This window comes from Gigantopelta aegis, chromosome 10 (assembly GCF_016097555.1).
Source record: "Gigantopelta aegis isolate Gae_Host chromosome 10, Gae_host_genome, whole genome shotgun sequence".
Classification (NCBI taxonomy): domain Eukaryota; kingdom Metazoa; phylum Mollusca; class Gastropoda; order Neomphalida; family Peltospiridae; genus Gigantopelta; species Gigantopelta aegis.
In genome coordinates this window covers 66039-93421 of record NC_054708.1, presented here as the reverse complement: position 1 = coordinate 93421, position 27383 = coordinate 66039, and the positions used below count along the sequence as shown (strand labels likewise).

At 35.7% G+C, this 27383-nt stretch overlaps 1 protein-coding gene across 2 annotated transcripts in view; it reads left to right on the top strand.

The window, feature by feature from the left end:
• The window catches only part of LOC121382945, a 211391-nt gene that overhangs the window by 161171 nt on the left and 22837 nt on the right, over window positions 1-27383 (top strand). For both annotated transcript variants that reach the window (XM_041512633.1, XM_041512632.1), the window contains 19 exons: window positions 53-164; window positions 2425-2530; window positions 2958-3121; window positions 3692-3783; window positions 4604-4762; window positions 5159-5339; window positions 5988-6181; window positions 7726-7935; window positions 9664-9778; window positions 10464-10687; window positions 13053-13145; window positions 18244-18645; window positions 19291-19367; window positions 21073-21136; window positions 21832-22038; window positions 23284-23395; window positions 24635-24743; window positions 25726-25898; window positions 26583-26854. In XM_041512633.1, coding sequence (XP_041368567.1) covers window positions 53-164; window positions 2425-2530; window positions 2958-3121; window positions 3692-3783; window positions 4604-4762; window positions 5159-5339; window positions 5988-6181; window positions 7726-7935; window positions 9664-9778; window positions 10464-10687; window positions 13053-13145; window positions 18244-18645; window positions 19291-19367; window positions 21073-21136; window positions 21832-22038; window positions 23284-23395; window positions 24635-24743; window positions 25726-25898; window positions 26583-26854 — 3066 coding nt within the window. The remainder of the gene's footprint in view (window positions 1-52; window positions 165-2424; window positions 2531-2957; window positions 3122-3691; window positions 3784-4603; window positions 4763-5158; window positions 5340-5987; window positions 6182-7725; window positions 7936-9663; window positions 9779-10463; window positions 10688-13052; window positions 13146-18243; window positions 18646-19290; window positions 19368-21072; window positions 21137-21831; window positions 22039-23283; window positions 23396-24634; window positions 24744-25725; window positions 25899-26582; window positions 26855-27383) is intronic.

Sequence of the window (27383 nt, the reverse complement as noted above, 5' to 3'; positions counted from 1 at the left end):
AGTAAAACAATTGGAGATAAATAATCTAATTTTTTTAATGTGGCTGTTTCAGGTGATCTTACCAACAGGATCGACGTTAACTGTGTCTGTCGGTCGGGGAAAGACAAAGAACTTCATGAATGTATGGTTTAAAGCATCAGCAGTGGACTATGCGCACACAGAAGGTATGCTGTTACGTTATCTGTTTAGAATGAGCATACAGAAGGTATGCTTTTACATTATCTGTTTAGAATGATCACACAGAAGGTATGCTTTTACATTATGTTTAGAATGAGCACACAGAAGGTATGCTTTTATATTATCTGTTTAGAATGAGCACACAAGGTATGCTTTTACATTATCTCTTTAGAATGGTCACACAGAAGGTATGCTTCTACATTATGTTTAGAATGAGCACACATAAGGTATGCTTTTACATTATCTGTTTAGTAGGAGCACACCCAAGGTATGCTTTTACATTATTTGTTTAGAATGATCACACAGAAGGTATGCGTTTACATTATCTGTTTAGAATGATCACACAGAAGGTATTCTTTTACATTATCTGTTTAGAATGAGCAGACAGAAGGTATGCTTTTACATTATCTGTTTAGTAGGAGCACACAAAAGGTATGCTTTTACATTATCTGTTTAGAATGAGCACACAGAAGGTATTCTTTTACATTATCTGTATTATCTGTTTAGAAATATCACACAGAAGGTATACTTTTACATTATCTTCTGAGAATTATCACACAGAAGGTATGCTTTTACATTATCTTCTTAGAATTATCACACAGAAGGTATGCGTTTACAGTATCTGTTATTTTAACTTGCCTTTGCAAAGTAAAAAGGCAATATATAGGTATTATGTTTTTGAACGTTACGGTTTTGCAATAAAGTTTCACATTTAGATCAGTTTCTCATAAACTTTAAGTCCTAGGTCAATAAACTTACTTAGAATTATTAAACAGGATATATATTGTTAATTCTAATTTTAGAAATATCACATGCTATTATCTTTTGCAATTATCACATGGATGATATGCTTTTATATTCTTTATAATTACCATACAGACATACAGGTATGATATTTCTCATTAGCTACACATTGACAAATGTTGGCAAATATAAACAAATACTTTGTTTTTTGTAAACAGTTGTTCTACTTAATGTTAAAATCCAGCATGTTATTTCATCATATGTATCGTACACAGACACCTCTCTAAACTCTGCTATTAGCGGTATCCAGCTTGTTATTTATCATATGTATCGTACACAGACACCTCTCTAAACTCTGCTATTAGCGGTATCCAGCTTGTTATTTCATCATATGTATCGTACACAGACACCTCTCTAAACTCTGCTATTAGCGGTATCCAGCTTGTTATTTCATCATATATAGTGTACACAGACACCTCTCTAAACTCTGCTATTAGTGGTATCCAGCTTGTTATTCCATCATACGTATTGTACACAGACACCTCTCTAAACTCTGCTATTAGTGGTATCCAGCTTGTTATTCCATCATACGTATTGTACACAGACACCTCTCTAAACTCTGCTATTAGTGGTATCCAGCTTGTTATTCCATCATATGTATTGTACACAGACACCTCTCTAAACTCTGCTATTAGCGGTATCCAGCTTGTTATTTCATCATATATAGTGTACACAGACACCTCTCTAAACTCTGCTATTAGGGGTATCCAGCTTGTTATTTCATCATATATAGTGTACACAGACACCTCTCTAAACTCTGCTATTAGCGGTATCCAGCTTAGAGAGTTCTGTTGTCTACTGATTTTTAACAAGTCACTGTTAAAAACGTCCACTTTTGAGGGAATTTAGGTTTATTGAGAGTCTGATTTCGGGAGTCTGATTTCACTGTTGATAGAAACCACACAGATGCTAAATTTGATATACTCTTTGTAAATTGTGTAATATTTGTAATCCAGTAAAATTATGTATTTCTATTGTGCCCTAATAAAACTAAACTTCCTGAATATGGATATCAACGTTTATTTATATTTTCATTAATACCAAACAGCTAAATCATTTTTATAAGGAATACCACTAATAATGTGAGTAGAATGATGGAAATACATGGTGAAAAGGTTTCAGACCAACTCATTTTGCCCGAACATCTCCATTGTGTTTATTTGAATGCGAAGATTTGCTCCAGTACTGTCGGGGAAGTGGAGGAAACTTTACCTCTCTGATCTCCCTGTCTTGTAGCTTGAGGATTTTAAGGAAGATGAATGGTATTGTGTAAGCTAAAACAAATTTGTGATGATGAAGTTCGAATGATTAGTGTCTCTTAAAAGGATGTCATGAGGTGCATTATCAGCATCATCACACAGGTGTATTTTTATTTATTATTTTTACGTTTAGGTGTCACTACAAATATAATTCATTGATGATACGTAACATTTGTCTTGTCAGGTCTTTGTGGAACATTTGATGGAAACAAGAATAACGATCTACAAACTAGAGATGTACACGAAATTGTTGGAGGAATATATCCAAACAAGTTCTCCCTTAGCTGGAGGTAAAATAATATATTATAATGAGTTCTCCTTTAGCTGGAGGTGAAATAATATATCATAATGCGTCCTTACTTAGCTGCAGGTAAAATAATATATCATAATGAGTTCTCCCTTAGCTGGAGGCAAAATAATATATCATAATGAGTTCTCCCTTAGCTGGAGATAAAATAATATACATTAAGAAGTTCTCCTTTAGTTGAAGGTAAAATAATATATCATTATGAGTTCTCTCTTAGCTGGAGGTAAAATAATACATCATAATGAGTTCTCTCTTAGTTGAAAATAAAATTATATATCTTAACAAAATCTCTCTTAGCTGGAAGGAAAATTACATCTTAACATGTAGCTGTTTGTATAACGGGGAAAGTAGAGAGGACTTTCTGTACAGTGAAATGTTTTTAATGTGTGTTTGTCATGTTTGTAATACAGGGTAGGTAGAGAGGACTCGCTGTACAGTGGTCTATGTCATACAACTACAACCACAAGCAACTCCATCGCCAGCCAGTTGTGTTCCTGTCGAGACAAGCTAAACATGGAGTGTGATAGTGGATATGCTTACACCTGTCAACAGAACTTCAAGAAGATCAGAAGAGGTCTAATAATCATAATAACACTAACTGTATTATTATTACTACTACTACTAATAATTCATAATAATCTCTTTAAAGACTAACTCAATTAGTACAAAGCTAGTCTCTACTGGGGCCATCTCTACAAATGAAATTATATTACATGTAATAAAATTACGAATATATTGTACAAGCTAGAAGTTGTGTTTATACAGTCTTTGATCATGCATAACGGTATGTTTGTTTCATGTTATCTAGCATAACACGGTTTGGTTTAGTTTTAGTTTTACACAGATGGTATGTGTTTGTACATAACCATTTAAGTTGAGTAATGTTATATACCTTTTGTTAAAGGTTTACTATCACAGTGCCAAGAAAGATTTAGGTTTATTACAGTTGACAATTTTCCTTTACATTCTAACCCTGATTACAGTAACTTGAAGGAAGAAGATACTTCATAAATAATATAAGATGTTCTGCAATCAGAGATAATTCGTTATCTAGTGTTTAGTTTGGTGACTTTATATGGTCCAACGTTGAGAAACTGATGGACTTTCTACTCTCTTTTTTTAATATTTCTTTTGGTTTTCTTAGGAACAGACATCACAGAGGAACTAAAATTAACTGCTATCATAAATCCGATTCAGTGTGTTCTGTTTGAATATGATGTTAACTACATTCCTGAGGTAAGTGTGTCTGTTTAAATATGATGTTAACTACATCCCTGGGGTAAGTGTGTTCTATTTAAATATGATGTTAACTACATCCCTGGGGTAAGTGTGTTCTATTTAAATATGATGTTAACTACATCCCTGGAGTAAGTGTGTTCTGTTTAAATATGATGTTAACTACATCCCTGAGGTAAGTGTGTTTGTTTAAATATGATGTTAACTACATCCCTGGGGTAAGTGTGTTCTATTTAAATATGATGTTACCTATATCCCTGGGGTAAGTGTGTTCTATTTAAATATGATGTTAACTACATCCCTTAGTGTGTTGTGTTTGAACTACATACCAGGGGTGAATGTGTTATATTTGAATATGATGTCAACTACATCCCTATGGTCAGTGTTTGAATATCATGTTAACTACATCCCTGGGGTTAGTGTTTGAATATCATGTTAACTACATGTTGTAAATCTATGTTGTGTCTGTGTATAATACAGGCTTCAAAATACCACATGATCAAACTGATCGATTGCCTGCAGATCATAAGAATTACATTCAAAATGATTTTCTGATATCCTTCAAAGAGGGAATAAACCTTTGTTTGTTTATCATTAGTTTGGGGAAACCTAATAATAATATCAAACACAGCCACTGTATTCCTTCAAGTATTCTGTTTGCCCCAGCATTTCAAACTTTTCTTAGATAAATGTTAATCATGTTTGTTCGACAAATCGATAACTGGTGTATTTTTATGTTGAGTTTTGAAACTAGTTAGAAAGTTGATAAATAATCATGAGTTGTGGAAGTCCCGCATTTCAGTATTATGATGTTTTTAAGGTGTTTGTGTGGCCGACTCCTAGTGGCTGGACATGGAAAAGAGCACTCGAGTTCTGCACAGATTATATTCAGGGTCGTGACTCAGGACGCGTCTGTACCAGTAAAGTCAAGAGCATTGAGCTTGAACCTGTGATTACTGCTTGTGTGGAGGACATACAGGTATTGCCTTTTTCTGTCTCTCTGTCTCTGTCACTGTCTCTTTCTCTCTATCTCTCTCTATCTCTCTCTCTCTATCTATCTATCTCTATCTCTCTCCTTGTCACTAATTCCCTCTCTTTCTCCCTCTGTTCATATTGATGTATCTGTCTGTCTCTATGTCTGTCTCTCTGTCTCTATGTGTCTCTCTCTCTATGTCTGTCTCTCTGTATCTCTCTCTCTCTCTCTCTCTCTCTCTCTCTCTCTCTCTCTCTCTCTCTCTCTCTCTCTCTCTCTCTCTCTCTCTCTCTCTCTCTCTCTCTCTCACTTTGTGTGTGTATGAGAAAGGAAAGACCTCTAATAATATGAAGAAATTGCTTTATATATACATTTGTTACTAACATCCTGGACTGCTTGTAGATAATGGACGACATCAGTTTTGCTAGTGCCGCCCTGGAGAACGTGAAGGAACAGTGTCTGTTTGAAGTAGAGGTGAACATCAAGTTCTGGGTGCGGCTGCATGGTCGTTTTACCATCGACATCAACATCATCGGCAGTATGTGTGACGACGAGTGCAACGATCATGGATCCTGTAGAGATGGTGTGTATGAAGATTTTATTTTTCAGAATTATACCACAGCAATCGTTAACCTGTAGAGACGGTGTGTATGATGATTTTACTTTACAACACAACTATTTATAACCTGTACAGTTGGTGTATATGAAGATTTTACTTTACAGAATTACAACACAACTATTTTTAACCTGTACAGACGATGTGTATGAAGATTTTACGTTACTTAATTACAACAATCTTTAACACAATCCTGAACAGGAGATCTGGCGCACTAATTTCTTGACAGTTCACAAGCACCATGAATGCACGTCTGAATTTCAGTAGGAATACAATAATGTATTTTTATGTTCAAACTATGATGTCTATTGATAGGTCTGATTTACAATGAGTGTGTAATTGTCATCACAATTGTTTTAAAAATATATTTAATTTGTTTACAGGTGTGTGTGTGATTGTTTTACAGGTATGTGTGATTGTTTCACAGGTGTGTCTGTGTGATTGTTTCACAGGTGTGTGTGATTGTTTCACAGGTGTGTCTGTGTAATTGTTTCACAGGTGTGTGTGATTGTTTCACAGGTGTGTGTGATTGTTTCACAGGTGTGTCTGTGTAATTGTTTCACAGGTGTGTCTGTGTAATTGTTTCACAGGTGTGTCTGTGTAATTATTTCACAGGTGTGTGTGATTGCCACGAGGGCTATGCGGGGCCGGACTGCTCCATCAATCTGTCGGCTCCACCGTCGGTTGAGGCGATCCGTGAAGGAGGATGGTGTGATCTGTCTGCAGGTGCGTGTAGCACGTGGGTCTACATCTACGGAGAGAACTTCTACGAGTCTGCATCTCTCACGTGCTACTTCAAGTCAATCCAGGTGAAACACTTCACTGCATGGAACCACATACCATATAATGTGTATTAATAGGATTTAATGTCCATGATATCGTCCATATCTTTAATTTATGCATTAATCATTTGCCGGCTTCTGAAAATTGCGAGAGCAATAGTTTCGTTTGTGCATCGTTCGCATAAGTATAGTTGGCATAACCCATTTTTCATTCATGCATGGAATTCATGACATCATTTACATGTTCATGATGGGTTAGCAAACAAAATGAAATGGGTGGCCTGAATTTGTTATTGTGTAACGCATAACTGGTTTATGTTTATTTTCTGTTCTCTGAGGCCTGATTTGTATATGAGCTGTTTAAAATGCCAGAAATTATAAATAAGAAGTGCTGCATAAGAAACTATAAATAAGAAGTGCTGCATAAGAAACTATAAATAAGAAGTGCTGCATAAGAAACTATAAATAAGAAGTGCTGCATAAGAAATTATAAATAAGAAGTGCTGCATAAGAAACTATAAATAAGAAGTGCTGCATAAGAAACTATAAATAAGAAGTGCATTAAGAAAGAACCAGTGCCTTATTTTTGTGTTAAACATGTTATAATGTATTTGTAGATTCATTACAATGGTATGTTATAATATGTTTGGTGCTTTGTTTTAAACATGTTGTCATATATGTGTACATTGATGACAATGTTATAACATGTTTATTGCTTTATGTTAAATATGTATATGTATTATATACTTAGCAATGAAATATATAGATCTACAAAAACAATAAAAGTGATATCAGGTGAAAAGTTATATTTTCATTGCACTGAAAATATAGAAATCGTATTTACTTTTTTGTAAAAGTTCATGATTAAATTATCTCCCTTTAAATATCTTGTTTCTTCGTATTTAACTTTGATGATTACCAATGCATCTGATCGTATTTAAAAAAAAAGAAGAGTAATTTAAATAACTATGGAGCATATTACGATAAACATCTGAATACGAAGCTAAATAAAGATGACACAATGTACAGTCCTTGAGTGTAACTTTAAATGGCGTTCAATTCGTTTTGTTATTGTGGGGTTTTAATTTTAGCACCGCTTTGTCAGGTATGTTTGCACAACAGTATTAAGTAAATGTTAATTTAATAATTAAATAAAATAATTTTTCTTTAAATTTCTTTTAAAAAGTCTATGATCAAGTAAATTTTCTGGAAAAGTTTCATCAGAAGAAATATATCATGGCATAATGTGTTTTCGATAGGATAAGCAAAAGATAATAACAAAAAGTGAAAGATATTGTCCAAAATTAGGAAAGATGTATATAATAAATAGACCATTTCATGGTGTTTTTTCGAATACGATTTTTATGTCAACTCGTGATGTGTGAAAACCATATTTCCACTCATTCTTCTCAATTCATGAAAATATGGTTTTCACACATCACTCGTAGTCGTTGACATAAATATCGTATTTGAAAAAATCCATTAAATAGCCTCTATATATCTGTATATACATGACAATGGTATGTTATGTTTGTTGATTTATGTTAAGACATCTTATGATATATTTGTAGATTCAGTCGGTGTTGATTATATCCAATGAAACCATTCAGGCTGCTGCAGTGTTCATCAACTTCAACACCGTCCGGTGTAACCTGCCGGCTGTCGGCAGTTACGCCATCAGCATCAGTAACGTTGAGAACATCATTAGTGTATACACCAACTACATCGTCTACAACAGTGTGTGTGTGACGTGTAACAGTGAGGGCATGTGTATGTTTAAGGTGAGGACTTTATAAGCAGTGTTTATTTCTTGTAACAGTGAGGGCATGTGTATGTTTAAGGTGAGGACTTTATAAGCAGTGTTTATTTCTTGTAACAGTGAGGGCATGTGTATGTTTAAGGTGAGGACTTTATAAACAGTGTTTATTTCTTGTAACAGTGAGGGCATGTGTATGTTTAAGGTGAGGACTTTATAAGCAGTGTTTATTTCTTGTAACAGTGAGGGCATGTGTATGTTTAAGGTGAGGACTTTATAAACAATGTTTATTTCTTGTAACAGTGAGGGCATTTGTATGTTTAAGGTGAGGACTTTATAAACAATGTTTATTTCTTGTAACAGTGAGGGCATGTGTATGTTTAAGGTGAGGACTTTATAAGCAGTGTTTATTTCTTGTAACAGTGAGGGCATGTGTATGTTTAAGGTGAGGACTTTATAAACAGTGTTTATTTCTTGTAACAGTGAGGGCATTTGGATGTTTAATGTGAGGACTCCATTGAAACAATGTTTATTTCCACTATTAATCAGGCCTGTTAGAACTGGAATGCTTGTATCATTCCCCTTCCCCACATATCGTGTGTTATACCTGTGTTTCTATATTAGTCATAGGACTGGATAGAACAGACACATGGCTAAATTAACTACTGAACTTGTCTGTTGAAAATTTATTTGCAATCTCTTACAGGTAATTATTAGTTTGAAACTGTTGATTTAAAGTTTATCTAAACTTTAAGGTATTTAAAATACAAATCTTTGCTTGACCAGCCAAACTGCTAACTGGACTATGTTTTGTCTGTATCTCGGCTCACCCAGAGTCCCTATGAATGAACCAGGACATCCTGTAGGCAGCATTTGACCACTGCAAGCACTCGAGTCAAAGTTGTTCGCGTTAGAAGAACCTAATTGGACCAGGACATCCTGTAGGCAGCATTTGACCAGTGCAAGCACTCGAGTCAAAGTTGTTCACGTTAGAAGAACCTAATTGAACGAGGACGTCCTGCAGGGCAGCATTTGACCAGTGCAAGCACTCAAATCAAAGCTGTTAGCGTTAGAGGAGCCTAATTGTCGAGTCAAAGCTGTTCGCGTTACAAGAACCTAATTGCTGCCATGCTGGTTTAAAGCTGTTCGCGTTAGAAGAACCTAATTGTTGAGTGAAAGCTGTTCACGTTAGAAGAACCTAATTGTCGAGTCAAAGTTGTTCGCGTTAGAAGAACCTAATTGGACCAGGACATCCTGTAGGCAGCATTTGACCAGTGCAAGCACTCGAGTCAAAGTTGTTCACGTTAGAAGAACCTAACTGAACGAGGACGTCCTGTAGGGCAGCATTTGACCAGTGCAAGCACTCAAATCAAAGCTGTTAGCGTTAGAGGAGCCTAATTGTCGAGTGAAAGCTGTTCGCGTTAGAAGAACCTAATTGTCGAGTGAAAGCTGTTCGCGTTAGAAGAACCTAATTGTCGAGTGAAAGCTGTTCGCGTTAGAAGAACCTAATTGTCGAGTGAAAGCTGTTCGCGTTAGAAGAACCTAATTGGTGAGTGAAAGCTGTTCGCGTTAGAAGAACCTAATTGTCGAGTGAAAGCTGTTCGCGTTAGAAGAACCTAATTGTCGAGTGAAAGCTGTTCGCGTTAGAAGAACCTAATTGGTGAGTGAAAGCTGTTCGCGTTAGAAGAACCTAATTGTCGAGTGAAAACTGTAAACATATTTGAAGATTACATGTAATGTTTTCTGTTTTCAGCCTGATACCTGCTTTATTGACGGGAAATGTTACAAGATCGGAGAGCTGAAGCCAAACGATGCCAGCCAAGCCTGTCTGCCGTCTGTTATTGTCACAGCCTGGGCTGATCACCAGGGTGAGATTTGAATGTCTGTTCATTGTATGGGGTAAAACCTGGACACATTTTATCCAATGCTTTGTTGTTTCTAGCAGTTCAACACTTATCACCATCAAATTAAGTCATGTTTGTATCCAATGCTTTGTTGTTTCTAGCAGTTCAGCACTTATCACCACCAAATTAAGTCATGTTTGTATCCAATGCTTTGTTGTTTCTAGCAGTTCAACACTTATCACCACCAAATAAAGTCATGTTTGTATGTTATCCATATCTAGTATACAGTGCTCAAACTGTCCAGTACTTAAGCATAATTTTGTGCTTGTGGATCCAATACTTAAAGCATAATTGTGCTTGTAAAATATTCATACTGTAAAATGTTGGGAGAGGCTTTAATATAGGAGAATGCCTGTTGACTAATCCCCATACCGCTACTGTTTTTGAACGGCAATACATATTGTTTAACCAAAGCATTAATTTGTGTTATAAATTATGCAATATTGGGTCTTAGTTTTACTTATTTTTATGTTCTACATCATTCATTACTTAAAGATATTTTGTGTTGGTTTGTTGATCCAATACTTAGCATTATTTTGTGTTGTATATCTATTATTTAGACATGATTTTGTGTTGTATACTATCTAATATTTAGATATTATTTTGTGTTGTAGACTATCTAATATTTAGATATTATTTTGTGTTGTAGAGTACCCAATACTTAAGGCACCAAAGATTTCCAAGGAGGAGACTGAAGACTCTCCGTATTTTGTTGCTGCTTGTCAGTTTGAGCGTGTCGTAGGGGCAGACATCAGGTACACAGTCGAGTGGTTCGCAGGGGAGGAGCATGTAACAGACCGGGGACCGTTCAAAGATGAAACAAAGAGCATACTAAATGCAGAAATGCTGACCAATTTTACTGTCGGCCAAAAGGTGAACGCGAATTGTCTGACCCTTTTAGAACTATCTAGACTATCAGTTATATAATACAAAATATAATAGAATATAATAAAAATCAGATTTTATATTTTCACCATATGGTCAAAGCTTTACAGAACGATATTCATTAAAATTTAATTTATATACAAGAAACTGTGCCCTGTGGAACTAATTTTGTAATTGACAATGTTATAACTGTGCCCTGTCATATAGTTGAGTGGAACTAATTTTGTAATTGACAATGTTGTAACTGTGCCCTGTCATATAGTTGAGTGGAACTAATTTTGTAATTGACAATGTTGTAACTGTGCCCTATCATATAGTTGAGTGGAATTAATTTTGTAATTGACAATGTTGTTACTGTGCCCTGTCATATAGTTGAGTAGAACTAATTTTGTAATTAACAATGTTGTAACTGTGCCCTGTCATATAGTTGATTACAATGAGTGGAACTAATTTTATAATTGACAATGTTGTAACTGTGCCCTGTCATATAGTTCAGTAGAACTAATTTTGTAATTAACAATGTTATAACTGTGCCCTGTCATATAGTTGATTACACTGAGTGGAACTAATTTTGTAATTGACAATGTTATAACTGTGCCCTGTCATATAGTTGAGTGGAACTAATTTTGTAATTGACAATGTTGTAACTGTGCCCTGTCATATAGTTGAGTGGAACTAATTTTGTAATTGACAATGTTGTAACTGTGCCCTATCATATAGTTGAGTGGAATTAATTTTGTAATTGACAATGTTGTTACTGTGCCCTGTCATATAGTTGAGTAGAACTAATTTTGTAATTAACAATGTTGTAACTGCCCTGTCATATAGTTGATTACAATGAGTGGAACTAATTTTATAATTGACAATGTTGTAACTGTGCCCTGTCATATAGTTGAGTAGAACTAATTTTGTAATTAACAATGTTGTTACTGTGCCCTGTCATATAGTTGAGTAGAACTAATTTTATAATTAACAATGTTGTAACTGTGCCCTGTCATATAGTTGACTACAATGAGTGGAACTAATTTTATAATTGACAATGTTGTAACTGTGCCCTGTCATATAGTTGAGTAGAACTAATTTTGTAATTAACAATGTTGTTACTGTGCCCTGTCATATAGTTGAGTAGAACTAATTTTATAATTAACAATGTTGTAACTGTGCCCTGTCATATAGTTGACTACACTGAGTAGAACTAATTTTGTAATTAACAATGTTGTAACTGTGCCCTGTCATATAGTTGAGTCGAACTAATTTTGTAATTGACAATGTTGTTACTGTGCCCTGTCATATAGTTGAGTGGAACTAATTTTGTAATTGACAATGTTGTTACTGTACCCTGTCATATAGTTGAGTGGAACTAATTTTGTAATTGACAATGTTGTAACTGTGCCCTGTCATATAGTTGAGTGGAACTAATTTTGTAATTGACAATGTTGTAACTGTGCCCTGTCATATAGTTGAGTACACTGAGTAGAACTAATTTTGTAATTGACAATGTTGTAACTGTGCCCTGTCATATAGTTGAGTAGAACTAATTTTGTAATTGACAATGTTGTAACTGTGCCCTGTCATATAGTTGAGTGGAACTAATTTTGTAATTGACAATGTTGTAACTGTGCCCTGTCATATAGTTGAGTAGAACTAATTTTGTAATTGACAATGTTGTAACTGTGCCCTGTCATATAGTTGAGTGGAACTAATTTTGTAATTGACAATGTTGTTACTGTGCCCTGTCATATAGTTGAGTAGAACTAATTTTGTAATTAACAATGTTGTAACTGTGCCCTGTCATATAGTTGATTACACTGAGTAGAACTAATTTTGTAATTGACAATGTTGTAACTGTGCCCTGTCATATAGTTGAGTAGAACTAATTTTGTAATTGACAATGTTGTAACTGTGCCCTGTCATATAGTTGAGTGGAACTAATTTTGTAATTGACAATGTTGTTACTGTGCCCTGTCATATAGTTGAGTAGAACTAATTTTGTAATTAACAATGTTGTAACTGTGCCCTGTCATATAGTTGATTACACTGAGTAGAACTAATTTTGTAATTGACAATGTTGTAACTGTGCCCTGTCATATAGTTGAGTGGAACTAATTTTGTAATTGACAATGTTGTTACTGTGCCCTGTCATATAGTTGAGTGGAACTAATTTCGTAATTAACAATGTTGTAACTGCCCTGTCATATAGTTGAGTAGAACTAATTTTGTAATTAACAATGTTGTAACTGTGCCCTGTCATATAGTTGAGTGGAACTAATTTTGTAATTGACAATGTTTTTTTTTTACATCAGAACCCTTGATCTGTGACTAGTTTGTTGAATAAATTAATTTCTATAAACAGATCCAGTGTGCCTTGGTTGGATGCTACAGAAGGAACTGCACAGGTACAACCTCACCTCCAGTGCACAGCAAACACCTGTTAGCAGAAATACAGGTACAATCGCCACAGTGTCAGTCTGGTGGTTTTAATGTCTGTGCATTATTGTGTAATAGGGCAAGTGACCGAATTGCATTTAGATATCAAATGTCATATGTAAAGTTGATTGGTGTTTCCAATAAATAATGTACACTGATACAGATATTCTACTCTGATGTAGATATTGTACACCAATATAGCTACATTACACCAATGTAGATCAGGTACATTGATATAGATATTGTACACGGATGTAGATAGTGTACACCAATATAGCTACATTACACCAATGTAGATCAGGTACATTGATATAGATATTGTACACGGATGTAGATAGTGTACACCAATATAGCTACATTACACCAATACAAATCAGGTACATTGATATATATATTCTACTCTTATGTAGATAGTGTACACCAATATAGCTACTTTACACCAATGTAGATCAGGTACATTGATATAGATATTGTACACTGATGTGGATAGTGTACACCAATATAGCTACTTTACACCAATATAGATCAGGTACATTGATATAGATATTGTACACTGATGTAGATAGTGTACACCAATATAGCTACTTTATACCAATGTAGATCAGGTACATTGATATAGATATTGTACACTGATGTGTATAGTGTACACCAATATAGCTACATTACACCAATGTAAATCAGGTACATTGATATAGATATTCTACTCTGATGTAGATAGTGTACACCAATATAGCTACATTACTCCAATACAAATCAGGTACATTGATATAGATATTGTACACTGATGTGTATAGTGTACACCAATATAGCTACTTTACACCAATGTAAATCAGGTACATTGATATAGATATTGTACACTGATGTAGATAGTGTACACCAATATAGCTACTTTACACCAATATAGATCAGGTACATTGATATAGATATTGTACACTGATGTAGATAGTGTACACCAATATAGCTACATTACTCCAATACAAATCAGGTACATTGATATAGATATTGTACACTGATGTGTATAGTGTACACCAATATAGCTACTTTACACCAATATAGATCAGGTACATTGGCATAGATGTTATACACCAATAAATATAATGTATTATACATATTGTACTTTCGAATACAATTGTCATATAAGCCTTTTTGCCATTGGTTAATTTTCCTGATAAATCGGGCGAAAGATGTACGCTGTCATGGGCAACCAGGATTTATCACGATGACAAAATTCCGAAAACTCGTCCGATATGCTCTCACCTGGCCTCGCCTGTGGTGTTTTCGTTAGTATATTATTTCCGCACCTTACATTATATTTAAAAGTTGTTATAAATAATTTTCAAAAATATTACTAACTTCAGATCAAAATTATGTTATTGTTCTTATTTTATTATTATTTCGTGCCATTGTAATTTTTAACACTTCGTTAGCAGCAATGAACACGCACCCTCCCCGAGTAAGGTCCGGCCCCTGGTCGATTGCAACAGTCAATTCAATCATGTGTCTTATTGCCTGCTATTCTAGTCTTTGTTCCCACAATGGCACAAGCAGGTTCAGCAAAAATAATTGTATCACAATCTGAAGTACACTAATATTGTTTTTAACATATATTTCTTGGGACAGTAAAATAGATAAAGACAAAATGGAAATTACTATTGATTTTGTAAACGTAATTTTAAACATTAACTGCTTTAAAATATCGCAACATTTTGAAAAACTCACGAAAATAATGCTCACCATTTCGTAAATGAATATTATTTTATGTATTTATAAAAGCAATAAGTGAAAATATGTTAGTGAAAGTTATAAACCTGTATACTTACCCCATCAACGTTTTTCTTGGCCAAAATTAATCCAGAATTCCTCGAAATAATTTAATATGAGGTTGAAACACCACTTCACAAATGTAAAGTCCAATCATATGCATACGTTTTGCAACAGAAATTAACCACAAACGAAAAAATATTTTTGGTGTATCTTATATTACAATAAATCATGTTCAAAATACAGACTACTATACTAATAAATTTGCCTTTGCTTTGCTCCTAATGCCTCAGTGACAAATGCACCAGTCGCCGTGCTGTGTGTGTGTGGGGGGGGGGGGGGGGGGGGGTAACCGTACGGCGTCCTGGCGTCCGCGACATCGAGAAACAATCGTAGGGTTCTTCCAAAAATCTTTGCCATGGTCACATTAGATACGGTGTGTTTACGGGGACACTACGGGCTGACGCATTTTTTTCGGGCCATCAAATCTAAAGCACATCATAAGGGCATCGTAAGTTGACCTTACGGCCACCGTAAGGTAACCGTACGATGCCCGTACGTCGTCCCGACATCGTAGTGGCATCGTGTGGCCTACCTGCGATGTCTCCAGATACCGCAAGGTCACCTCTAGGCCAGTGCAAGGTCACCTCAAGGCCGCATGGTGCCCCTACGATATGTATGTGGTGGGTTTCTGATTTTAAAAATCGTACGGTCTTCAAAAAATTATAATTCTGCATTAAAAGTTTCCGATGACCCTACGATGCCCATAAATCAGCCAAAAACTCAACGAAGTCCTTAGGATGTCACCGATACCCGTAGGATAAGCGTAGGATATCGTCAAAAACACACATCTTACTCACTTACGAAGCATTTGTGACTGAGGCATAAATCAGTGATGTCATGTCAAAGGAAAGAATAAAACTATATTATGTCATACTTTTACTTACTACAAGTGTTTTCATTGAATATCGTAAGTAAGGAGAATAGAAAATTAGGTTTTTATAAACATTATGGGATTTCTGTAATAAAAACAAAATAGAATTGCTTACAGATACTCCTAATATGTGTAATATTAGAATAGGGATAATATCACTGTGTTTCGTTGTTAACTATAAGGATTTATCACAAATTGCTTGGATTTAAATCCTTATACTTAACAACGAAACACAGTGATATTGTCCCCTAACTGATAATATACACCAATATAATGTACACTAATGTAGAAAAAGTATACCAATTTAAATAATGTACACCAATATGAATAATGTACACCAATATGAATAATGTACACCAACATTGATGTTGTGCACAAATATAGCTGATGTAAAACAATATGGATAATATACACCAACATATGATATACACTGATAATGTACACCAGTAAAATGTACCCCAATTATATTTATTCCAATACTAATGATTTATACCTGGGCCAAAATTTTCGAAACTATCTTAGAGCTAAAATATCGTAAACTGCTGTTATGGCATGTGTCATTGTAACGTCATAGCGTATGACGGCTTTACGATAGTGTAGTGCTAAGACAGCTTCAAACCTCTCTAGCCTGTGTTATAGATGATGTACACTGATATAAATTATATACACTGATATAGATGATGTACACTGATATAGAAGATGTACACTGTTATAGATGATATGCATTAATATAGAAGATGTACTCTGATATAGAAGATGTACACATATATAGATGATATACACTAATATAGAAGATGTACACTGATATAGAAGATGTACACTAATATAGAAGATGTACACTGATATAGAAGATGTACACTAATATAGAAGATGAACACTGATATAAATTGTATACACTGATATAGAAGATGTACACTGATATATATTATATACACTGATATAGAAGATGTACACTGATATAGATGATATACACTGATATAGATGATGTACACTGATATAGATGATATACACTGATATAGATGATGTACACTGACATATAAGATGTACACTGATATAGATGATATACACTGATACAGAAGATGTACACTGATATAAATTATATACACTGATATAGATAATGTACACTGATATAGAAGATGTACAGTTATAGATGATATACATTAATATAGAAGATGTACTCTGATATAGAAGATGTACACATATATAGATGATATATACTAATATAGAAGATGTACACTGATATAGAAGATGTACACTAATATAGAAGATGTACACTGATATAGAAGATGTACACTAATATAGAAGATGAACACTGATATAAAGTGTATACACTGATATAGAAGATGTACACTGATATATATTATATACACTGATATAGAAGATGTACACTGATATAGATGATATACACTGATATAGAAGATGTACACTCATATACAAGATGTACACTGATATAGATGATATACACTGATATACAAGATGTACACTGATATAGATGATGTACACTGATATAGATGATGTGCACTGATATAGATGATGTGCACTGATATAAATGATGTACACTGATATAGATGATGTACACTACACTGATATACAAGATGTATACTGATATAGAAGATGTACACTGATATCGATGATATACACTGATATAGAAGATGTACACTGATATAGATGATGTACACTGATATAGATGATGTACACTGATATAGATGATGTACACTGATATAGATGATGTACACTGATATAGATGATGTACACTGATGTAGATGATATACACTGATATAGAAGATGTACACTGATATAGATGATATAAACTGATATAGAAGATGTACACTGATATAGATGATATACACTGATATAGAAGATGTACACTGATATAGATGATGTACACTGATATAGATGATGTACACTGATATAGATGATGTACACTGATGTAGATGATATACACTGATATAGATTATGTACACTGGTATAGATGATATAAACTGATATAGAAGGTGTACACTGATGGAGAAGGTGTACACTGATATAGAAGGTGTACACTGATGGAGAAGGTGTACACTGATATAGATGATATACACTGATATAGATTATGTACACTGATATAGATGATATACACTGATATAGATTATGTACACTGATATAGATTATGTACACTGATATAGATTATGTACACTGATATAGATTATGTACACTGATATAGAAGGTGTACACTGATATAGAAGGTGTACACTGATATAGAAGATGTACACTGATATAGATTATATACACTGATATACAAGATGTACACTGATATAGATGATATACACTGATATAGATGATATACACTGATATAAATGATATACACTGATATAGAAGATGTACACTGATATAAATGATATACACTGATATAGATGATGTACACTGATATATGTTCATGCATCAGGTCACAGAAACAGAGTTGAAGATGAAGGAGGGCAGTGACGTAGTGGATGTTGGAGTCAAACTGACATTCCCGCCGGGTTTCTTCTGTCACAATCTGACCGCATGGGATGAGTGCCACATAAAGCTTGAACTGGTCGTCATAGAAACCGAGAGTCAGCTGAAGTGTCAGGGTGACCCGGTTGTCCAGGCGGTCGTGGGTTACATGTCAGGGAGTGGTCAGCCCAAGTGTGGCATTGTGTTTACAGCAGTCAACTGGAAGACGGAACTCATGATCGCTGTAAAAGCCAAAACAGACTCTCCCCTGGTGGATGGGGACAGAGAAGCAAATCTGAAGATATCATCATCCGTGACAATGTCAGAGAACATGTTGATCATCACCACAGCGCAGATCATTCAAGTGAAGGTTTGTACTCTACACATCATCATTCAGATTATTCAAGTGAAGGTTTGTACTCTACATATATCATCATTCAGATGACCCAAGTGAGTGTTCGTTTCATCGGGGATGGTGGGGGGGGGGGGGGGGGCATTGGTTTTTAAGTTTTTAGTGAAGGTTTAATATTTCATCATTCATATTATTGGGGTTTTTTTTAATTATCTTTGTGTTTTTCTTACCTTGGTATTTTTTCTTAGTAAAATCAATGCTTTATAAGCCTAAACTAAATTTGTTTTTGTAGCTTAACCAGTTTGATTGTCATACTGCCTTAGATCGTTTTTAATTTGTACAGAACAATTGGTTACTATTGTGATGCACTGTTGAGTAGTCTGTGCTCAGATTGGAGTATATTAGTAAATTATGCTCAAATTGGTTTAAAACTATAACCTTGTTACATTCAGTTCAAAATTAAATTCTGTAGATTAATGAGCTCAACCAAATAATTTGTTAATGTTTTTCTTTGCTCTTTCAAAATGTTTAGTGTGTGTTTGGTCTGTTCCACTGACAGTCAATGCTCTATCGTAATTATTTCTACTAGTAGGCCTAACTGTATAGCGTCATGAATACAGAGAAATATCAAATCTCAGTTTTGACCTGTGCTTTTGATTTCAGCTGACGGTGTTGGACAGTGACAGATCAGCAACCTGCAAGTCTGTGAATGATCCTCACATCACCACGTTTGATGGAAGGTTAGTCTAGTCTGACTGAGCCACAACACAAAGTCTTAAGTCTGGTTTCACAGTCAAAACACAGCCTTAAGTCTGGTTTTACAGTCAAAACACAGTCTTAAATCTGGTCTGACTGAGTCACAACACAGAGTCTTAAGTCTGGTTTCACAGTCAAAACACAGCCTTAAGTCTGGTTTTACAGTCAAAACACAGTCTTAAATCTGGTCTGACTGAGTCACAACACAGAGTCTTAAGTCTGGTTTCACAGTCAAAACCACAGTCTTAAGTCTGGTTTCACAGTCAAAACATAATCTTAAGTCTGGTCTGACTGAGTCACAACACAGAGTCTTAAGTCTGGTTTCACAGTCAGAACACAGTCTTATGTCTGGTCTGACTGAGTCACAACACAGAGTCTTAAGTCTGGTTTCACAGTCAAAACCACAGTCTTAAGTCTGGTTTCACAGTCAAAACATAATCTTAAGTCTGGTCTGACTGAGTCACAACACAGAGTCTTAAGTCTGGTTTCACAGTCAGAACACAGTCTTATGTCTGGTCTGACTGAGTCACAACACAGAGTCTTAAGTCTGGTTTCACAGTCAAAACCACAGTCTTAAGTCTGGTTTCACAGTCAAAACATAATCTTAAGTCTGGTCTGACTGAGTCACAACACATAGTCTTAAGTCTGGTTTCACAGTCAGAACACAGTCTTAAGTCTGGTCTGACTGAGTTACAACACAGAGTCTTAAGTCTGGTTTCACAGTCAGAACACAGATTATCATAAGTTTGGTCTGCCTCGTGCACTCACAACACAGAAGACCAAATTGTATGCATATAATGTTAATTGTTTCACACAGTAATTATAGTGAAATCATTTTGGCATCATTAGTGTTGGTCAGAGCGTCAATCTGTGATCTGACTATTGATTCGTGTATTATCATCAGACTTGTGCACGTTTGTTTAGTTTCGAGTATTAATTTGGTTTAAACAATATTTAGTCCTGTTGATATTAACAGATGGAATTGATCAACAGACATAGCTTACATAAAGACTTTTCTCTACATTATACAGTTGAAATATTAACTGGTCAACATGGACATTTTAAAAAGTACAAGATGTGCATTTAGTGTTGAACAATGTAAAACTATTGTATATTTAACCTGCCAAAATTTAAATAATTGTATATAGATTACAACAGAGAAACAAGAAGAATAAAGGAGAAGGTGAACGGTTGTATCAGTCAAAACGTTTGCTTTCAGCAACGAAATTATGAATTGCTTTGCTAATGAGACAGTTTTCTTGTAGTGTTAAGTTGGGATCGCCATATCTGTTGATATTTAAATTTAAATGATTTAAATGAACTTGGATAAGTAGGTCTGGCGCTCTCTGTTGTATAGAGGGCAGAATAACAAGAAATGTTCAGAGTCTTCAACGTGATGACCACAGGTACAATGTGGATTTTCTCCAAAGAAGCTTGTAAATTTGAAGCCATTTAGATCACTTATTCCTAATTGAGTATTAATTTAGTGTTCATTGAATTAACATGTGTTAATTAAAAACAACTTTAGTGGTTTTGCACTAAATCCACCATTACGTCTTATTAATTTGGCCAAATTGACCAATATGAGAAACATTTCAATATGTATGATTTATATAACAAGCAACAGTAGTGTGTCTTTGTGTCTTGAATTAATGATAATTTGCCACTAATTTGTCTCCTTTTTTACAGAAAATACAACAATTTCTATGAGGGAGAATTCATCTTTTACAAGCACACAACCAAACCATATGAGGTAAACTTCATGAAATATTAAACGTCGTAAGACTTTTAAATTTGGTTTGTTATCACAGATTAAATGTATTTCATGTGAAACCAATTACATATACAAACACATCCCCCTGAAAGTGGTTTCTTTTTAAAATATGTGTGTTAAAATCCTTGGTTTTTTATTGTGAAGAATAGCTATAAATGAAAAGAAAAGAAAACTACGAAGTTAAGTACACTCTTGTGTTGACAAGAACATATGGATGTTGCATGGGTTTCTAACAACAAATGCAAGTTTTGTGTCACAAAGAGTAAATGTGATATGATATTGGTTTGAGAAAGATATCTTATACTTTCAATATTGATTTACCTTAGTTGTTTGGTTTTGTGATGTGACCTTTGTTAAGATGTGGTATCTAGCTGACACCAAATAGTGCTCGTGTGAAGTGCTTGGATCATGGGATCGAACCCCCATTGGGTTTTTGCCTATTAATTCCATTGCCCCACAATTAGTATATCAAAGGCTGTTGTATGTGCTGTCCTGTCCTATCTGTGGGAAAGTACATATTAAAGATCCTTTGCTGCTAATGGAAAAATGTAGTAGCTTTCTTCTGAAGACTGTCAGAATTACCAAATGTTTGACATTCAGTAGCTGATGATTGATCAATGTTCTCTAGTGGTGTCGTTAAACAATACAAACGTTTCTTCGTCGTTGTCCTGCAGGTGAGAACGTTTTACCGCAGCTGTCGTAAGAAGGCGTCGTGTAACTGTGCTGTGGCCGTCAGGTCCGGTGATGATGTCATCGTGATTGACAGGTGTGCGGCCCAGGACAGCGATCCGGACACACAGATGGTTGTACGGACATACATCACAGGAGAACTGACACCTGGAACCCGCATTGTCAGATACGTCGGGGGCAGAGAGTACAGGGTTAGTACTAAACTTACAAGCATTGTCAGATACATAGGGGCAGAGAGTACAGGGTGAGTATTAAACTTACAAGCATTGTCAGATACACAGTGGTAGAGAGCACAGGGTTAGTACTAAACTTACAAGCATTGTCAGATACACAGTGGTAGAGAGCACAGGGTTAGTACTAAACTTACAAGCATTGTCAGATACACAGTGGTAGAGAGCACAGGGTTAGTACTTAACTGACAAGCATTGCCAGATACACAGTGGTAGAGAGTACAGGGTTAGTACTTAACTGACAAGCATTGCCAGATACACAGTGGTAGAGAGCACAGGGTTAGTACTAAACTTACAAGCATTGTCAGATACACAGTGGTAGAGAGCACAGGGTTAGTACTTAACTGACAAGCATTGCCAGATACACAGTGGTAGAGAGTACAGGGTTAGTACTAAACTGACAAGCATTGTCGGATATGTTGTGTTACAGTACCGGGTTATGGCCCGATCACACTGGCCCGAATGCCATTCCGTTTGTTTTCCGAATAGGAATTTGGGTGTTCGGGGAGCGAACGGATCATATTCGGGAAGCATTCGGTGTGTTCTAGGAGCATACTGGCTGTTCGGCTCCGTACGGATGCATACGGAACGGCATTCAGTAGCTCCAAAAATTTGTTGTGCATGTTCAAAATAATTTTCATCGACCATCCGAATGTGGCGTCCATGTGATTCGGGAAGTATTCGGGAAGCATTCTAGGAGCATACGGCATGTACGGAAAATGTTCGGGAAGCATGCGTCTAGTTCTTGGTGCATTCGGAATGAAAATTTGGAGGTGCTGGGTTCCGTATGCTTTCCGAACACCCCGAATGGACATAGAACATGACGAACCCTTTCCGAACGCTTTTTGAACCTTTGCGGAAAGCATGCGGAAAGAGTTCGGTCGAGTCTAGGTCGATTCACCGTGTTCTGAAAGCATTCGGAAAGCATACGGAAATCGTTCGGAAAGGAAGCCTTTCGAAGTCAACATGCGGGAAGTATTCGGTCTATTCTGAAAGCATTCTGAAACCATACTGAAAACATTCGGAAAACAAACGGAAAGCATTCGGTGATACACTGGGAAAAACACATTCGGAGGGACATTCGGCCAGTTTAAAAAAGCACACCACTTTCGTATACGGAAAACAAACGGAAGCTCATTCGGGCCAGTGTGATCGGGCCATTAGAATTAATTAGCACTGATTGAAGACTACACTATTGTGTTGTAGGTGTATTTGCCAACTGGAACATATGTGGTCGTTAAGAACGGAGTGCGTAGAACGAGAGAGTTTATCAACGTGTGGATTCATGCGTCTGCTGCTGACTGGGGCCACACACAAGGTAACGGAGTGCTTTTATTCCTACTGGACTAGAAAAAACAACTGAACCACTATATTTCCTGACAGAACCACTATATTTCCCCATAGAACTTTCTCTAGTGATCACAGAACCACTATATTTCCCCACAGAACCACTATATTTCCTCACAGAACCACTATATTTCTGATGATCACAGAACCATTATATTTCCCCACAGAACATGTTGTGATGATCACAGAACCACTATATTTCCCCACAGAACATGTTGTGATGATCACAGAACCCACTAAATTTCCCCACAGAACATGTGATGATCCCAGAACCACTATATTTCCCCACAGAACATGTTGTGATGATCACAGAACCACTATATTTCCCCACAGAACATGTTGTGATGATCACAGAACCATTATATTTCCTCACAGAACGTGTTGTGATGATTACAGAACCACTATATTTCCCCACATAACATGTTGTGATGATCACAGAACCACTATATTTCCCCACAGAACATGTTGCTATGATCACAGAACCACTATATTTCCCCACAGAACCACTATATTTCCTCACAGAACATGTTCTGATGATCACAGAACCACTATATTTCCTCACAAAACATGATTTTCCTTGTGTATCACATTGTTATTTGAGGATTGGTACATCTTAGATTATTTTAACCATACTTTATAATATGACATAAAAATAAGTTGTGTTTATTGTTTTAAATAAGTTGGCCTACAAGGTTGTGTTGTGTTAAATCCTGATTGGTTTTCTATGTAACTTCTCTCACCAGTCATTTACATGATGAGCTCTGTCTGTCATTCAACATATCAATACAACAGATGGTAACGATTTCAGAACTTTGTTCTTATTTTGGTACAGTAAGATGACGTTTTTAATCTTGCAAAAAACAAAAATGGAAACTGGGTCTTCTAGTTGCTTTTGTGTCTCATTGCGAAATGCATACACAATACACAGACCTTCATAAATTACGCGAGTCATTGTTTCATCTGTGTACTGGTTATGCAATTTATAATTCATGTAAAATTTACTGAATACTCAGTTATAGCAAGAAATCTTTTATTTTGTTTTTCAGTTTTACTATTACTTTTATATTTTCTTAACTACATCTGGAATCAAACACTTCTTGCTATGAGTACGTGCAAGTACTTTGTGTCATAATAAATGAAAACTGAGTAACTTCCGCCCCAAATGTTTTTTTTTTTTTTTAGCCTTGCTAAATTGCTAGTTTTATTTCAGGTCTGTGTGGAACGTATGATGGAAATGCCAAAAATGACTTCCTGATGGAATCCGGAAAATTATCTCTTGAGACAGGAAAGATGCCAAATGTTTTCTCGCGCAGCTGGAGGTAATTCTCTACATTCTAGCTAAACTCTTCGTTGTAATGATGCTCAGTTGTGGTGAACTACTGAATGTGATAATAGTACTGATAGTATGATTTTTATTGTATTTAATAATACTTATGATTGAATATGATTACTGTTTGGTATTAGATGAATATGGTATTGAATATAATTAATAATTGGTCTTAAATGAGTACAATAATATATGTAGCGTAATTAATACTTGATATAATATGGTGAATGTAACTAAAAAATTGGTATTACCTTAGTACATGTTGAATATACTGAATAGACGACTATATATGTTACAGAATGTAATTAATAGTTTATATTACATGAATAATGTTGGTGTAGTCGATATGGTTTGTGTGTCTGCATGATGGGTTCTGTGTTGAATAATTAAAAAAAAAATTTATTTGTGATGGTTGGATTTTCGTATAGAGTAGAGCAGTTAATGAATTTAAATACACAAAGAAATATAATACATATATGTGTACATGTATTACAAATTTATCGTACTGCCTTTTCGATCCTCAAATTTAAGTACCTAATGCAAAGTGTTTTTGAGTAAAACCATGAACATTTAAGCCCATAAAAATAAAGCATTTCAAAGTAATTGATATTTTAAATTATGAAATTAATGCAAGCAAGATATTAATGCGAAAAATGTGTCCGATGTATCAGCACAATAAGTACTTTACAAGCAAACATGTGTATCTGAAAGTTCTATTTTATGTCCTTAGAAAGTAATCAGGTAATAAACAAGATAATTACACAAATGTGAATTGTTTTATTCTGGACAACTAAAGTAAATTTTGTGAAAACAACTCTTCATTTTTTGTGTGTGGTGTGTGCAGTGTGATCATTAAAAGTTGCATTTTCCAGATGTATTAATAAAAATAGGCACTTTAGTGTATACCTGTCCTAAGCCAATAAATTGTGATGCATTATTTTCGTGATTTACGGTAGTTTGTGTGTCTTTTAAAGGGTGACGGCCGACAGCCTGTATGACGGGTTCTGTGCGTCGGATCATAAGGCGGACCTCACCTCAGCGATGCAGTACTGCGAGTGTGAAGAAGGCAGAGAACCTGTGTGTGGAGCGGATCTCGACATCTTCACTTGTGGGATACAGAAAACAAGCAGTAGAAAAATAAACTCAGGTGAGAATTACGATTTGAAGTTAACCAAACACGTTAATTACTTACTTAGTATCGAGATAATTGCCTCAAACGTGCCCTAGGACCACATATCGCAGTGTTCTTTAGTCGTGTTTTTTACTCTGGGCAGTATGCAATTAGAATTTCGGAAATAGGATTATTTGGCACAACATGAGTGAAGGTATTGACATTGTAGTTTATTAAATTACTATTTGATATTTATGGATCTAGATGTAGATTTTGAAAAAAAACATTTTAGTTTAGTACTTGCTTGTTACTTAAAGAAATTGGTTATTCTAAAACATAGCTGAAATGATTCACTATTTTCCACCAACCGATTCTCTGACATGGTGGTGTTAGTCTGGTTCAATTCACTGGTTCAAACGTTAGTGGAGGTGCTGTTATCAGACTTAAACTGGTGGTGTTAGTCTGGTTCAATTCACTGGTTCAAACGTTAGTGGAGGTGCTGTTATCAGACTTAAACTGGTGGTGTTAGTCTGGTTCAATTCACTGGTTCAAACGTTAGTGGAGGTGCTGTTATCAGACTTACTCTGGTGGTGTTAGTCTGGTTCAATTCACTGGTTCAAACGTTAGTGGAGGTGCTGTTATCAGACTTAAACTGGTGGTGTACAAAGAACTGATTCCCAGCTGATACAGTGTTAAACAAAACACTTAACTTTCATCTAGGACTGGACCAGACCGACTTCTATGTGGCGAACTCACGGACACCCAGGAAATGCAGTGTCAGAGAGAAAACAGACTTCATGTTTAAGTACAATATCAACTATGTTCAGACGGAGGTCACATGGCCGACACTGTCTGGAATCAATGAGACCCAAGCTAGAAATATCTGCATGGCGTTCATCAGGCAAACCGACATCCATGCCCAATGCAACCAGGTGGAACGCATCAATCTGCACCTGGAAGAGACTGTTGACTTCTGTGTAGATGACATTAAGGTAATCAATTTAAAAGTGAAAATCTTAAACAAGGAAAACATTTAACACAAAGACTGTTTGGGTGGGTGGGTGCGACGTCATCAACATATATGGATGATGAGGAGATGAATGGTGAAGCTTGAGTATCTCTCTCTATCTATCTCTATCTCTCTCTCTCTCTCTCTCTCTCTCTCTCTCTCTCTCTCTCTCTCTCTCTCTCTCTCTCTCTCTCTCTCTCTCTCTCTATATATATATATATATCTATCTCTCTCTCTCTCTCTCTCTCTCTCTCTCTCTCTCTCTCTCTCTCTCTCTCTCTCTCTCTCTCTCTCTCTCTCTCTCTCTCTCTCTCTCTCTCTCTCTCACAATGAGTTGTTTTAAAATGTATCTAACGGCGAAAGCGAGTTTGATACGTTTTTAAACAACGGGGGCGAGGCGTAGCCTAGTGGTACAGCGCTCGCTTGATGCGCGGTCGGTTTGGGATCGATCCCCGTCAGTGGGTCCATTGCGCTATTTCTCGCTTCAGCCAGTGCACCACGACTGGTACATC